Source organism: Pteropus vampyrus, unplaced genomic scaffold, assembly GCF_000151845.1.
Source record: "Pteropus vampyrus isolate Shadow unplaced genomic scaffold, Pvam_2.0 Scaffold36, whole genome shotgun sequence".
Lineage (NCBI taxonomy): Eukaryota > Metazoa > Chordata > Mammalia > Chiroptera > Pteropodidae > Pteropus > Pteropus vampyrus.
This window is the reverse complement of record NW_011888817.1, coordinates 8,207,174-8,222,920: the sequence shown is the minus strand read 5'-3', so window position 1 is coordinate 8,222,920 and position 15,747 is coordinate 8,207,174. Positions and strand designations below refer to the sequence as shown.

Genomic DNA, 15,747 nt, shown 5'->3' with positions numbered 1-15,747 from the left:
CTCCTTTTGTGTTGTGGTGGCAATGTCTTCTGTCTCCAGCGCCCCACCCACGGCTTTGATCCCAGGGAACCGGAATGGCTGCTGGCTCACTGAAGTGGTGGGGTGGAGGATGGGAGGTCAGGCGGGGGTATCTCATGGACCTCAGCAGAAGAAGGGCCAATCATCTCCCTGGGGATGGAATCAGGGCCTTGAGGCTTCTGAGCCCAGGACTCCAGCACCCCAGGGTTCTATCTCTCCCAGCTCTGCATGCTCGACTTGGGTCTCTCTGCAGACCTCCGGCTTTTGTTGGGGGAACACACATGCCCCTCAGTAACCCAGTTTCCAGTACTGTTCTGACTTGGAGGAATTTAGCAGCCACTTCTCAGTTTACTGGCAAATCCTTAGCAGAGACAATTCATTGGCTCAGCCCCTTCCGTCAGATCCTCTGATAGGCTGTGGCCAAAGGTGAGGTTAAGGCAGTGATGGGAAGGGTGCAGCCTGGTTGAGCCAGGACCTGGGAAAGGCCTGCAGAGGAGCGGGAGATAACGGGGGGGTGTGCTGAGTGCGAATCCCGGCTTCGCTACTTAACAGCTGTGCCACCTTTAGCCACCCTCCCTCTCTGAGTCTCTCTATTCTTATCTGTGAATGGTGACAAATATACCTTCTTTTCAGAGTTTCTGGAAGGATTCAGCATAAGATGTCAGGGTCTGGCACAGAGAGGGAGCTCTAAAAAGGGAGCGTGTGCTGAGATTTGAGCCCCATGAGAGGACAGGTCTGGGGAGATGGTAGGAGGTCTGCGAGCCATGGAACTGCCCCCCTTCCCCGCAGCCCCCTGCCTCTAGTCTCCCTACTTTAGCCTACTCCTGTAAGCCTCTTGCAGGTTGATTTTCGTTAAATCCATTTCTAATGGGTCATGTCTCTTCTCCCAAGTCTCCCTGGCTCCTCTTCCTTCTCCTCTGCCTGGTTCAGGTTCCCAGGAGCTGGCTGCAGCTTCTCTCTCTCTCCTCATTTCCTCCCAAGTCCCTTCGCTTGACCTGGCTTTGAGTCCTCCAGATTGCTCAAGCATTCCCTTATGAGAAGTCTCATTCTCCCTCTTGCCCTCTGCCTGTGCCTCAGGAGCCCTTAACATACCCACTGCCTGTGCTCGTGGTAGGGCGTACCCAGGTCTGACTCTTCCCAGAATGCCCCTCCCATGTTCCCCCCAGTCTCCTACAAGATTTGCAGCCAGTAGGCCCTTAGTTAACCACTGCCTGGATTCAACCTACTATAATCTCCAGGCTGGATGGGCTAGAATAGTCAGGGAAGACTTCCTGGAAGAGGTGGCCTCCTAGAGGACTTTTTGGCTAGGCAGAGAGGAGTTGGGGAGTATCCACTAACCATCTGTCAGCCAACTGGTAACCTTTGGCCAGACTGTGCCTTCCTCCTTTCCCTTGTCTTGTCCTGGGAAAATTGTGCAAAGAGTGAGGGTTGGGACCCCCGCACCCCGTCTTGATGGCTGTTGCTTACCTGGGATCCTCATGCCCCCCACAATCACCCAGCTCCCCAGCTCTCTCCTCTCCCTCACCCTCTCAGACTTCGAGCAGGAGTCAGGCATTGAGACAGCCATGCGGTTCAGCCCAGACGTGGCCCTGGCAGTGTCCACCACACCTGCCGTGCTGCCCACCATGGACATCCAGCCTGTGGACACCCCATTGGAAGAGCTCCCCTCTGAGCGCCCCACCCCAGAGCCAGCCACTAGCCTCCCAGTGGCGACAGAGGCCCCGGAAGAGCCCAACCAGAGAGCCACCACCATCTCCACTGCCACGGCTACCACTGCTGCCACAACCATAGGGTCCCCCACTGTGGCCATGGTGCCTGCCACAGTGGCCACCGCCACTCCCAGGATCGCTTCCACAGCTACCACCTCTGTCATAAGGACCACCGGCATACAGAGGCTTCTGCCTCTTCCACTGACCACGGCAGCCACAGCCCAGGCCACCACCCCAGCGGTGCCCTCACCTCCCACCACGGTGGCTGTCTTGGACACAGAGGCCCCCACACCCAGGCTGGTCAGTACAGCTACCTCCAGGCCAAGGGCCCTTCCCAGGCCGGCTACTACCCAGGAGCCTGACATCCCTGAGAAGAGCACCCTGCCCCTGGGGACCACTGCTTCTGGACCGACTGTGGTGGCTCAGGTGAGAGGGCTGAGAGAGGACAGGAAGTGAGATCAGAGTGGGTGGGTTAGGGTCTGGGTGCGGGGAGGATGGAGCTGGGCAGGGGTGAGGACTGGGCAGTTCTGGAGATGCGCCAGACAGGGATGGCGGGGGCAAGAGGGGCATGTGGCCAGAGGGCCAAGGCTGGGTGAGAATCGCAGCATGAACACGGCGGTCAGAGGTTGAGATGGGTGGGAATGGAAGAGGGACAAGGCTGAGTCTTGGGATGTTGGAAAGGAATTGGGTGATGTGTGTGTCGGTGGGGGAGGGGTCAGGGGCCCGTGTGTTCTGGTTAACAGCACGGACGTAGGAGCTGGGCAGCCTGGGTTGGAATTCTTCCACTGCTACTTTTTAGCCATGTGACTTCAAGAAGTCACCAGTCCTTTCTATAACTCCTATACCTCTGTTTCTTTATCTGTGAAAAGGAGAAAATCAGAACGCAAATCATAGCATTGAGAGAATTAAGTTTCCTGATATATCCAAAGTGTTTAGGACAGTGCCTGGCAGTAGTAAAAAAACGAAAAGTTTTGGTATTGTTATTGTCATCATGATCGTCATTATTATTAGTCTGAGGGTGACTAAGTGGGCAGTTTGGGAGGGATACTTGTAGCTTACGTTTGTGGAGTGCCGCCTGGGCGGCCGGCTCAGTGCGATGCACTTTACCTGTGCCATCTCCTCTCTCCTCACACCCTCCGCCTGAGATGGCACTGAAGTCATCCTCCTTTTCCAGGTGAGGCTGGTTTTACAGCCGGTGACGGCAGTGAGGGTTTGAACTTGGCGCTTGGCTCCAGAGGCCGGGGCATGTGCGTGGAGGGTATTATGGGTGGCGGATAGGAGACCGAAGGGAAGAGGATCAAGATGTCAGGATGCCAGGGGTGGATGGGGCCAAGGAGATGGAAGAAGTTGCCTGGTCCCTGCTGGGTACGCCAGGCAGCGGGGGGCTGTGGTGACACTGATTGTGCTACTAAAGCCCTTTGCAGCCAGCCTCACAGAGGAGGGCCTGCAGGCTGTGGAGCTGCCTTCAGGTCAGCGTCAGCCCCTTTGACTCCCCAGTCAGCCCTAGCAGGACCCAGGCCCTGCCCTCAGCTCCTCTGAGCAGCAGGGCAGCCTGGTGTTTCAGAGCCGCTTGGCCAAGCAGGAAGGGAAGACAGTGACGGAGCATGGAGACCAGGTCACAGGTGCAGCCTCTGCACACAGACCCTTGGCCCGGACACCAGGCTCACCCTCTCCATGTCCACCTTCTACATCCCTGCCCTGACCTCATTTCTAGTCCTGCGCCATGTGGTGGGAGCCATCGAGATTCCTGGCCACTGGTCTCGTCCCCTGGACACTTGCCCTTGTGGGGTGTCATACTCTGTGGTTGGGCCCTTGGACTGACCCCCAGGCTGAGACTCACGTCTGCTCTAGGCATGTAGACTGGGGACCAAGTACATAACAGCTGCACCCAGCGGTCCCCTAACTGAAACTTGACAAGCGTACCCCAAGGCAGCTAGAGGGGAAAGTGACGGAGATGGATGGGGACAGGATGTGGCCGAGTGAGAATAGAGGCAGCATAGTATATGGTTAGAAACACAGATGCCAGAATTGGATAGATCTGGATTTTAGTTTAGCTTCTACCACTTACTAGCTGTGTGCCCTTGGGCAAGTCACTTAACCTCTCTGAGCCTATTTCCTGTTGGACGTAATAATACCTCCTTCGTGGAGATGTAAGGGCAAAATGCCCATAATGTGTGCTTAGCACAGTGCCTGGCATATAGTGAATGCTTGGTAAGTGGTAGCCCACTGGAGTAGTTGTGTGTGTGTGTGTACACATGTGTGTGTGTGTGGCTGTCCCGTGACCAGGGTACTGGGGCCTGGCTCCTGGGCTCATGCCACCCTCCCTTCAGACCCCAACTCCAGAGTCCTTCCTGACGACGATCCAGGATGAGCCAGAGGTGCCAGTGAGCGGAGGGCCCAGTGGGGACTTTGAGCTGCCAGAGGAAGAGACCACGCAGCCAGACACAGCCAATGAGGTGGTGGCCGTGGGTGGGGCTGTGGCCAAGCCGTCGCCTCCACCCGAGACACTGCCCAAGGGTGCCCGCCCAGGCCCCGGCCTCCTGGACAATGCCATTGACTCGGGCAGCTCGGCAGCTCAGCTGCCACAGAAGAGCATTCTGGAGCGGAAGGAGGTGCTTGTAGGTGAGCTTGGCCTGGGAGTAGCCCAGGGTGGGGCAGGCTGGGTGTGAGTTTCCTAGGAGGGGAAGGCTGGGGAATTCGACCCCCAGGACCCACCCTCTGGCTTCTCCTCCGACCTTCTCCCATCCCAGGGTTCGACCTTGATTTCATCCTACCTTTAGCACTTTCCTCAGCGCCCCCTGACGTCCTCCTCAGATTCTGCCCTCGACCCTTGCTTCCCTGGGCCATACTGGTTGACCCCTCCTGGACCTTACCCTCTGGACCTTAATCTCTAATCCCAGTTTTTGGCCTGACCTACCCCTACCCTTGACCCCAGCCACGGAAGACCTGCCCTGGCCACCTCTCCTGAAGGATCTGGATTTGAGGTCCAAACCCTGCTCCCTACGTAGGAGCACCGTGGCCTTGGGCAGGTCCTTCACCGCCTCAGACTCCCCTTTCCTCATCTCTAGAACAGGGGTAATCACTTTGTACTTAACCAGTTCTTAGTGCATGCCTGTTCATATATCAACTCCTCTGTAGTTGGGATGGGCCATAGTTTAGTCGGTGGAGCTTTTCTTTCCTAATGGTGTGTAAAATACTGGAGCATCTTCAGACTAATGGCACTGTACGTTGGATGGAGACTGTAGCACGGCCCTCGAGGGATGTGAGGCTTTGGTGCGTCAGTGTGTTAGGTGACTAGAACTGACCACCAGGCCGCAGTGAGGGCTGTGAATGGCATCCAGTGTTGGTAGTATTAGAATTGACTCCAATTCCAGTCTCGGATTTGAGTCTCCACCTACCTAGGGCCCTGCCTCCTCTTCTCAGGCTCTACTTCCCCACTATCCCCCTCCTGCCACCTCTGGGCTGTGACCTCTGCCCTCTTCCTCCACAGCCGTGATTGTGGGCGGGGTGGTAGGCGCCCTCTTCGCTGCCTTCCTGGTCACCCTGCTCATCTACCGCATGAAGAAGAAGGACGAGGGCAGCTACACGCTGGAGGAGCCCAAGCAGGCAAGCGTCACGTACCAGAAGCCTGACAAGCAGGAGGAGTTCTACGCCTAGCGGAGCCTAGCGGAGCCACAGTGCCTCCCCAGAGCCTCAGCGCCGCCCCTCTGCCCAGTACCCAGCCCATCCCACCAGCCCTGGCCTGAGACTGGGCCTGGGAGGGAGCCCCAGCTCATCTCTGCCTGCCCTCCCCAGGTCTGCTCAGACTGCCAGCCTCGCACAGATCTTCCCTGAGGGACAAGGGGCTCTCTGCCATCTGCCCTAGACTGTGCCCTTACGAGTTCATCTCTTGTCTCCCCCACCAGCCCAGGGCTTTAGGACCTCATGTCAGATGGACAGGAGGAAGGAAGCTCCTGATCGGCTGGTGCAAGAAGGGGCGAGGCTTGAGATAGGCTTGCACCCCAACTTGGCCCCGCAGGGCTGGCCGAGCTCTCCTGTTGGGGCAGAGAGGCACTCTGGCTGGTCTCTAGGACAAGCATTTATAAGCTCAGCCCTTGAGATCATCAAGACACTGCCACCTTTCGCTCCTGTCCCAGGCCTCCTCTTTGCCTGGGTGAGAGTATGTCCTTTGTTGCCAGCCTGTTTTGTTCTGGCTTCTCCAGGGTTGTGGGGTCACTCTCCCCTCATCCCCGCCCACCGCACATGCACTGAAGGTTTTTACCTTTTTTGCAGTCTGTTCCTGAGGAATTGGCTTCCTGAGAGTGTCCTGGCAGCCACTGGTGAGGAGGGCTGGGCCGCTCAGCCCTTTTGCGGGTGGACTGCATAGATATCATCTTCCACAAGTCACACATATTGTCACACCCGGAGACAGAAGCACGCAATGACAAAGTCATATGCAATCCTGACCACACCACCAATCTAGACATGTCATAGACACACATTCTTCCAAAGATGTTTGTTCTCATGCATTTCTCATGCACCCCCAAATGCTTATGACAATGCAAGACACACGTCATCGTTGCCCAGTGGTGACGGTGTGGCCTGCTTCCCTCTCTGTCCCTCCTCCTTCCACATAAACACACACTGTGGCACCGTACACGCTGTCTCCAGCTTTCAGACTCACTGGGGAGGGTGGGATCAAGCCAGACCATCAGCCCATATTGGGTCCCCTGAGTTGCCCTGTTACACTCAGTCCTCACCACAGCACCCACACCAACCACAATGCCATCGACCCTGGCGTGTCAGACACAACCCCGTGTAGATGCACAGTCTCACCCCACATAACCCAGCTCTAACCCTGGAGGGAGACAGGTGGGCACTTTGCCTTTCCTTGAATAAAGTGCGATGTGGAGTGGGGGACATTGCCACAAGCCCCTGCAGGGCATTGCACACCAGCCAGCCTGGCCCCACTCCTGCCTGCTTCCTCCCCTCTAGCTTGCAAAAGGGTTGGTTTGGGGCCAGTCCCTCACTAGCTGGGAGCCTTGCTGAGGAAGGCTGGTAGTTCTGGGAATTTGGCCTTGGGCTGGGGAGGGGTCTGAGTCTCCCAGGACCAAAGGCCCAGGTGGGGAGGGAGCATGTGATCTAGCTTCTGGTTCTCCTGCATCCCCCTCCTGCTCTGAGCTAGGGGCTGACTCTGCCTCCCAGGACACAAGTCTCCAAAGTGCCTGTGAGGGTGGGCCCTGCCGTCCGGGCCCTCTGCACCCTCTACCCTCAGCCCCACCCTAGGGTCCTCCTCGGGCCTTTCTCGTGGACACCGTTCCCTTACTTGGCCAAACAATCTGGCATTTCTCCTGACTGCAGCTGGATGGACCCACGGCTGGAAGCACCATCCAGCTGCGAAGCCCCAGGCCAAGGGCTGAGAGCAGGTGGGGTGGGGGTGTCACAGGCCCAGCCTGCCTCCCCCTTCTTTACTCTTGCAAGTGGGGCCACTTCTGTGGGTATTTTAAATGTGGGGTCACACATCTCCTTTGGGGAGGGCATGCTCGGCGGGGGCTCGTGGAGCCAGGAGATGCGTTCCAAGTGGTAGTCGACTGGTGCTCACACCCCGACCTCTCACCCCCAACCCAGGTTAAAGTCGGGAACCCAGATTTTATTTCTGTTCCTTTTTTAAGATACACGGGCCACGGACTCCTGCTGGATGAGGGGTGGGGGCGCCTGAGGCGGTAAAGGTGAGGTTCCTGGGGGGCTTCCACAGACAGTCTGTCTCGCCACCCTCCTTCCAGGCTGAGGCTCCATATTTCAGACCCCAAAGCCCCTCTTAGCAGGGCCTGGATGCTTGTGAGGAACCCAGCTGGTCCCAGCCTTGGAGGGGGTGAGTTGGGGGGAGGCACCCTGTGCCCACAATCTGTTGAAGGTGGCCTGGCCTCAGTCATCCCTGGAGCAGAAGGTGGAGGATGGGGGCGCAGGCAACCGAAGTCCCAGCCTCCCTCTCCCCTGCTCTCTGGTGGGCTGCTGTCTCCTGGCAGCAGCTCTGGTGAGAAGGCCTGGGCAGGCCAAGGCTGAGAAACCAGGGAGCATGGAGTAGAGAGGACCTGGACCCCCCAGGAAGCCCAGGGATGCTGGGACCAGAGTAGGAAGCCGGTGGCGGGAGCGAGGTCCAGCACGGGATGCGTGGCTTGGGTTTAGGCTGGCTGCAGTGGGCTTGGACTGTCCTGCGTGGGTCCAGTCTGGCCCCAGCAGGCCTCTTCACATCTGAGGGCTGGCTTCTAACTTGCGGCTTGGGGCTTTGCCTCCTGGTACAGGCCTCCTCTCTGTGTCTTTAGCGTTTGAGAAAAGAGGCTGAGGACCTTGTCATGGAGACCTGAACCTGAGACAAATGTCCAGGCTTTATCCTCATGAAGTTTAACTCAGTCTGACCAGCCCAAATCCACTGCAGCCAGCCCAAACTGGGCAAGGCAATCCAAGCAAGAGAAAGAGGTTTGTTCAAAGGATGAGCTGGAGCTCTCCTAGGTGCAATGTGGGTGTAGGGCCTCACCCACCCGGTCTGATGCATGCAGGGCCCACCCAGATAGGTCACAGACACCCCAGTGCTCCTGGGGAGGGTATCCTGTGGGCCCTGGCATTTTCTGGAAGCATGGCCAATGCCAAAGGAGAGGGGACGTGTGTGGCTTGAGAACCTCTCTGGGACCCTGGCTGTCAGGGAGCACAAGGCAGGCTGGGGCCTAGGGAGTTGGGGGTTATGCCCACCCCCAGTTGTGATTTCTAGTGCCAGGCTCTGTTTCCCTAGCGGGCCACAGGGAGCACCTCCTGAAAGGCTGGTCCCCTTGGTCACTGGAGGTGGATGGGCGGTAACCAGGTCTGTGGGCATTGGCTTGAGTGCTCAGGCTGGACCCCTTCCCCGCTGCTGGGGTTGGCAGAGTCATCTGTCCAGGCCTCTAGCTGGGCCCCTGGGCACAGGGAGCAAATCCATCTCTGTTTCTCGGGGCAAGAGTGGCTGCTGCCTCCTCGGCTTTCTGACTGTCTTCTCCTGACAGCCACCACCCTGGACTTGCTTCCCTAGGCCTCCTGCCTGTAAATAGGAGCCCACAAACTGTACAGATTTACAGACGCTGAGACTGGGCCCCAGAGTCATTGGCTAAGGGCTGATGGCCCCAGTGTCCCCCAGGTGCCCACCTGGCAGCTCAGTGCACCCGGCCCCAGCGTGGTGAATGCATGTAAATATTTTTCGTAGGCAGCGTGGCTCCAGAGAGCCCCCTGAAGACAGTGACCCTCCTGTGTGTCCTTTCTCCTGTACAGAGCCCTCCAAGAACCTGTCCTGGGACCAGCGGGAGTTTGTCCTTCCCTGTCCCGGGCCTTCCCTGTCCTCTCTCCCCATAACCTGTTTATTAACCACACCTGTCCTGAGTTCATGGCCAAAACTTTGAATAAGAAAAAAGTGGAGGAAAAAGACTGGAAAAAGACGAGGGTGCCTGCTCCGCTGTGGGTGCTCACCTGTCCCAGCCTTGTGAAGGAACCGTTTGGGTTTTTTTTGTTTGTTTTGTTTTTTGTTTGTTTGTTTTTTAACACTTCCCGTGCTGTGCCCATTTATAAGAGGAAATAAAATTAAGCTGAAACGATGTAGTGTGGCCAGAGTGTGAGATAAACATGGAGGCCATTGGGGGAGGGGCCCCCCCTTGGACCTCAGCCACCTTCCACTTTAAAAAGAATGGAGAACCAAGTGCGGAGAATTGACCAGCAACCCCTTGTGGGAATTATGGTGAAAGCTGCTGTTGGTTGAGAGCGTTCGGAAAACCACGGAGCTGACTGTGGTGAAGCTGGGGTGGGGGCTGTGGTTGAGTCGGGGCTGGGCTGTGGTGGTTTTGGCACCCTGTGGTCCACAGGGGAAGAGCTGTGGTTTCAGGCCATGCAGAGTGAACCTGGGGGCCACAAGATGTTGGAATCAGACTGGCAAGGCAGGATGGCTTTGGGATCTGGTAGGCCTGGTTTCAAGCCCAGGTGACATTTCCTGGTTCCGACTCTGGAGAAGCTACTTGGCCTCTCTGAGCCTCAACTTTCGTGCCTGTAAAATGGGATAACAGTGAACTCCATCGCTTAGATGGAATGAATGTGCAAGGGTTATGTGAGGAGGAGCACTCGGCACGGGGCCTGGTACAGCCGGCGTCAGCTTGCAGGGTCTTTGACGATGGCATCGGGACAGACTAGAACCCAGAACAGGAGAAACTGCACGGCCTGGAACCACTCCTGGGACCACAGGGACAGAGAGCTGAGAGGACTTCTGAGCTGGCCCGGGGCCCCTTGGTGTAAAGTCCCTTCTTTAGGGCCTCAGCAGGAGATATCCCTGCCCTGCTTGCACACCTCTTGGACAAGGGCTTTATGTGTCTTGGGGACCAGTGGGTCATTCTACCTGATGAGAAGGCCTTTTTTTCAGCCAATCTGCCTCTTCAGTGTTTCCCTTTTCCAGTCCCCATTCTTCTTGGGGGTACACCTCTGTCTCCTTGCCATGGCTAGCCCCTAAACATGAATGTCATGGTCACAAACTTCCCTCTTCCAAGGGAGACCTTTCCACGTCCCACAGATATTTCCTCCAGAAATGTATTCCTCTTAAAATGTGATACATAGCGTCCTGATGGTTCTGGGGTGGGTTGGAGTTTGAGGCCCTTGGATTTGGTACAAGACCCTACCCTTCCCTCCCTCCTTTCATCCCTCCCTTCACTAAAGTTTCTTGAGTGCCTACCCTGTGCCGGGCCCTGCACTTGGAACGGGATGATGAGAGGTCACCAGGACAGACCAGCTCCTGCCCTCAGAGCACTTACAGTTTATTGGGGAGATAGACAATAACTAGAGTCTCATAACTATGTCATAAACTAGTCTTGGGGGATGGGGTGTCTTTCATCCTCAGCCACCACTTCCAAGCCCCCCACCCCAAGCATCCCCCTCACTGCCAGACAGTTCAGGGATGGATCCCTGAGGCCTGGGGTCTCACTGTGGGACTTCAGACAACTTGTCCCCTGACACCCTCTGTCTGTACGGCTAAAAACGGACGAAGGGGCAGCCTTGCCACCTTGAGGTTCTAACAGAGGACAGGGGCCCCAGATAGAAGCCTGCTATGACATGAGGGGTGGGTTTGCCATCATTCGAAGCCCAGCTCACCACAGGGCTCCTTCGGGAAATGTTAGGAAGATAATTCCACCCTCCTCTCAGTTCCTATGGCCTGTAGTTCTCATTCCTGGAGGGCCCCCATCACCTCCTCATCTGGATTCTAGTAATGTGCATCTGTATGTTATTCTCAGCTTGGAAGAGTAGAAAGAGTGTGACCTTGGAGTTAAGTGGATCCAGCTGTGTGCACTTGGGCACAATACTCTACCTCTCTGAGTCTGTTTCCTCACATGCAAATATGGACAATAAGGTCAATATTTAGAGGCCGTTCAGAGGATTAAATGAGATGATCTATTGAGGCGACTAGCATGAAGCTTGGCATATGTAGCACCTAAGAGCTGGACTTAAATCCCTCCCTTTGTAGTGTCCATCTTTTCACAGGCAAACCTTTATTCAAATCCCAGCTCTGCCACTGATGGGCTGCGTGAGCTTGGATGAGTTATTCAAACTTTCAGTGTTCAGTTTCCTAACTCTGAAATGGAGACAATAATAGTACCTGCCTCACATGCACAGTGCTTAGAACCATGCCTAGTATAAAGCGGGGCCTATATAAGTGTGGACTATTATTGTTGTTATTATTGTTATTATTTGCAAGTCCCAGCATACTGCCTATTGGATGAGTAAATGACACTGAGCCTGGGTAGAAATCAAAATACTGGTGTCAGCTCTGGTGTGAACTGTGACTTAGGCTTAGGCTTGTTAGAGCCGAGGCCGATGGCTGGGAACCATACATTTGGGCTGCACAGATGGGCTGGGCGCTGCTGGGAGTTGGAACATTTCCTTCTGGGCCTCTGGGCCCAAGGGATGAGCAGCAAAACAGAGGAGGAAGGAGGAAGAATAGCCGATTGTTTCCCATAGCCCAAGAGGTCACAGCTGCCTGCCCATGCTGCCCTAAAACAGAGTGTGCTCAGCCTCTGAGGGCCGCCCACCTGGTCTCTGCCGGCCTGAGGGTGGCCCGGGGCAGACCGAGGGTCCAGGTTGATCGCCACCAGAGCTGTGAGCCTCATCCACACTCGGGGAGGAAGGAGGCTGGGCCTGACGTGGGAGCTGAGGAGTCAGGGCCGGAGAGCAGACAGCAACAGCAATGGGGTGAGGCCCCGACTGCCAGGCACCTCAACAGAAGCTCTTCTCGCATGGCTATCTCATTTTAGCCTCATGCAGTTCTGGCCTCCTATCCGGTTTTTGCAAAGAAAGAAACTGAAGCTCAAAGAGCAGAAATATGAGGCCATTAAAGGGGCAGTGGGATTCAGCCCTGGGTCTCTGCCTGAATTCAAAGTTCTTTCAGTTTCACTCTGCCATTTCCTCCGATTTTAGCCAGCGGCTTGGGTATGGGCAAGTTGCTAAGCTTCTCTGAACCTCAGCTATATCATCAGAAAAACAGCAATAGAATGTGAAAAGGCTCAAACGCTATTTTAACACATAACGTTTATGGGATGTCTTCCCATTGTCAGTGCCCAGTCACAGGCATCATTTCATTTAATTCTTGGAGAGAATGATTATCCCCATTTTATAGATAAAGACATTGACCCTGTGAACAAAATCCACACTGTGGGATACATCTACAGGACAAATGGCCCAGTTTCTTTAATTCATAAACTGGAAAGAAGGGGGCAAAAAAAGAGATGGAGAGGTAATTTATAGATAAGCTTAAAAGGCATGTTAAACCAATATGGAACTTGATATGGATCCTGATTCATACAAATTAAAAAAAAAAAAAAACTAATTATGAGACAAGTAGAAATTTGAATATTGAGTGAATATTTCCTATAAAGGAATCATCGTCAATGTTTCTTAGATGTGATGAAGTTATGGTTTTATAAAAAGGTCCTTTATACAAACTGAAATATTTGCAGATAAAGAGATAGCATTTTGGGCTTAGCTTACAAATGATACGGGGAGGAGTGGGTGAGCGAACAGAAGGATAACGTGGGACTTGATCATTGCAGGAGCTGAGTTATGGGCACATAGGGGATTCATTAAATTTTAAATTCTTCATATTAAAATATTAAAAAATAAAGAAAATTGACTCCTGAGGGGCATGGGGACTCGCCAGGGGTTGCACCCCGAGTGAATGCAGAGCTGGGGTACCTGACTCGAAGCCCAGTTCCCTGCCCCTGACTCTGTCTTTGCCTCGAACTCCTGCAAAGTATTATTTTCCTCGGCTTTGAGTCGTCGGCGTCCAGATGGCCGGCACCTTCATGGGCCCTGCCCCCTCCCTTTTACAAAAACCGATTCTCATGAATGGCTCTGATGAAAGAATTCACATGAAATTGTGATGAGTGATGTGGCGCCAGTGATGTTTGTCTTTTGCCAGAGAGGGTAACAGAAGTGACTCTTCCCTAGTGGCTCGTGGCTCACGGAGCATGGTCCAGGGACTCCTCGGCCTCGCTCACCGTTCACATCAGTCCCGGGAGGTGGGCTGGTTGGGGATTACTTCTCTGACTTTGAAGGACGTTGGATTTGGTCATTTCCATTTTCACAGTTTTGGTCAAGTCTAGACCTCTATCAGAGCTCGCTGGAACTGCTGCAAGACTCTTACCGGCCATGGCAGTGTAAGAAAGGTCACGGACAGATGTGGATTCTCCACCTGCCTCAGCGAGTTCTTCCTGCCTTGTCCTGGGGAAGCCATTCTGCCCCCTGAGCCTTGGCTTCTTCCTTTGTATAATGGGCACAGTGAGGACCCCTGCAGAAGTTTGTGGGGGTCCAGAGAGCAGGCAGATCAAAATATCCAACACATTGACTGACACACAGCAGGTGCACAGCATAGTAACAGTAATAGCAACCACAAAACACACGAATGGCGCTTACCATGTGGCAGGTATGTCTTAAGCATGTTTTAATATGTGTGGCATTTAGAACAGTGCCCGGAACATGGTAAGTATATAAGTGTTTATTAAATAAAACAATTTGGCATATATTAGCATATTTAATGCTATGGATTGCATTGTCTGCCTCCCTCTTGCCATTCATATATTGAAGCCCTAACCCCCAAAGTAACTGCATTTGGAGATAGGGCCTCTGAGGAAGTCATTTAGGTTATGGGAGGTTGTAAGGGTGGGGCCCCAATCAACACGGATAGGATTGTACGAAGAGACACAAAGAGCTTGTGTGCATGCTCTCTCTCTTTGTGAGCACAGAGGAAAGGCCTATGTGAGGACACAGCAAGAAAGCAGGTGTCTGTAAGCCAGGAAGAGAGCTCTCACTAGAAATCCACTATGTTGGCAGCTCGATCTCAGGCTTCCAGCCTTCGGAACTGTGAGAAAATAAATGTCTCTTGTTTAAGCCAGTAAACCCAGTCTATAGTATTTGATTATAGCTGCCTGAGCAGACTAATACATTTAATCTCTACAAAAGCCCTGACAGATAGTAGGTACTCGTATTATTCTCAGATTTACAGGTGGGGAAACAGGCATAGAGATTCTGAGGATACTGAGGGTTCAAATAAGAAAATTTGCTCCTCCACCTTTCTCTTGGTAAACTCCTATGGATCCTTCAAAGCCCGACTCCAACATCACCCCCTCTGGGAAAGCCCAGGCAGCATTGATCAAACAGGTTGGTAAGGGAAAGAAGAGAGGCCAAGAGGAAATACTTAGATGTGGAAAAGTGGAGGACTGAGAGAAGGGAGGGCCGATGGAGGAGGCTGGGTGAAGGAGATGGGGTGTAAGAGACTCTGAAGGAGGGTCAGGGGCTTTAGAAACAGTCCTCCCTGGGTTGGCTGTTGGGAAGGGCGTGAAGGGGAAAGTTCTTGGTTATTCTTCCCACCATAGGTGCCTTCGTCTTGTGGTTTGTCCTGCAAGGCCCAGCTCAGTCTCCAGCTTTCTCAAGATTAGCTGTGTGCCTACAAGTTAAGAAATAGACAAGCCAGATTGTCCTGGTTTGAATCCTGGCTCCTCTACTTATTGGCTAAGTAATCTCAAGCAAGTTACTCAACTTCTCATGCCTCAGTTTCCTTATGAGGATAAAATGGGGATAATCATAGTACCCATATCATAGAATGATCCTGAGGTTTCATTAAGTTAATACATGGTGCATAGAAAATGGTTAGGACATGTTAGCTGATAAAATCATCTTGGATTACTCCACCTCCTGGTGCTCTCTCTTTTCTCTGAGTCCCAATGAGCTTACGTATAAAACACCAATTAACCCAACAGTAATGATAATAATGATGAACCTTTATTGAACACTTACTGTTGGCCAGGCTCTATGCCTGGTCCTTTATATATGGCGTTCCATTGAGATGTTGTAATAACCCCATGAGATAGCTACTATTAATATGCCCACTTTACGAGTGAGAAAACAGACCTCTTTAAAATGTGTCTAAAATTACATAGCTAGCACATGCTAGCGTGAGGAATTGAACCCAGGCAATCTGGCCTGGAGCCCCTGTGATTCATTCTGGTTTGTTAATCATTTGCCCAATATTGATAGATGCCTACTGTATGCCAGCCACTGTGCTCGGTGCCAGGGATATGGAATTAAACGACACACAGTCCTAGCCCTTAGGGGACACACAAGGTTGGGCGGGGAAGATAGACCTGGAATCAGATACCTGAGAATACTCCTGATGTGGAAGGAACAGGGCTCTGAGCCTCACGTCTCTGTTAGATCCACTAGAAGCTATTTTTCACTTAATCATATTCCAACAATTATCGGGCATATGGTCTACATAATAATGTTCTCTTTTCCCAAAGACAAGGCAGACAGGTTTCTAGAGTGAAAAGTGACATAAAAAGCTCAGCGTTGACGTTATTTTTAGCCTTCCAAGTAAATCTGAAATTGTGAATATGATTATTACTGGCACTGTGGTTAAGCAGCTACAGTTCTTAGAAAGCTCCTGCATGTGTGGTGACTGCCGCTCCTTTTAGCTAACTTCTGATGTGAGGGA

The 15,747-nt window shown here is 53.4% G+C and overlaps 1 protein-coding gene across 1 annotated transcript; it reads left to right on the top strand.

Moving 5' to 3' along the window:
- Nucleotides 1-28: 28 nt before the first annotated feature.
- Nucleotides 29-9,322, top strand: SDC3 (syndecan 3). Its single transcript, XM_011357791.2, has 3 exons — nt 29-2,153; nt 4,058-4,349; nt 5,218-9,322. Exons 1-3 carry the CDS (start codon nt 1,497-1,499, stop codon nt 5,382-5,384), a joined length of 1,116 nt encoding a protein of 371 aa, XP_011356093.1. The 5' UTR covers nt 29-1,496; the 3' UTR covers nt 5,385-9,322.
- Nucleotides 9,323-15,747: the final 6,425 nt, after the last annotated feature.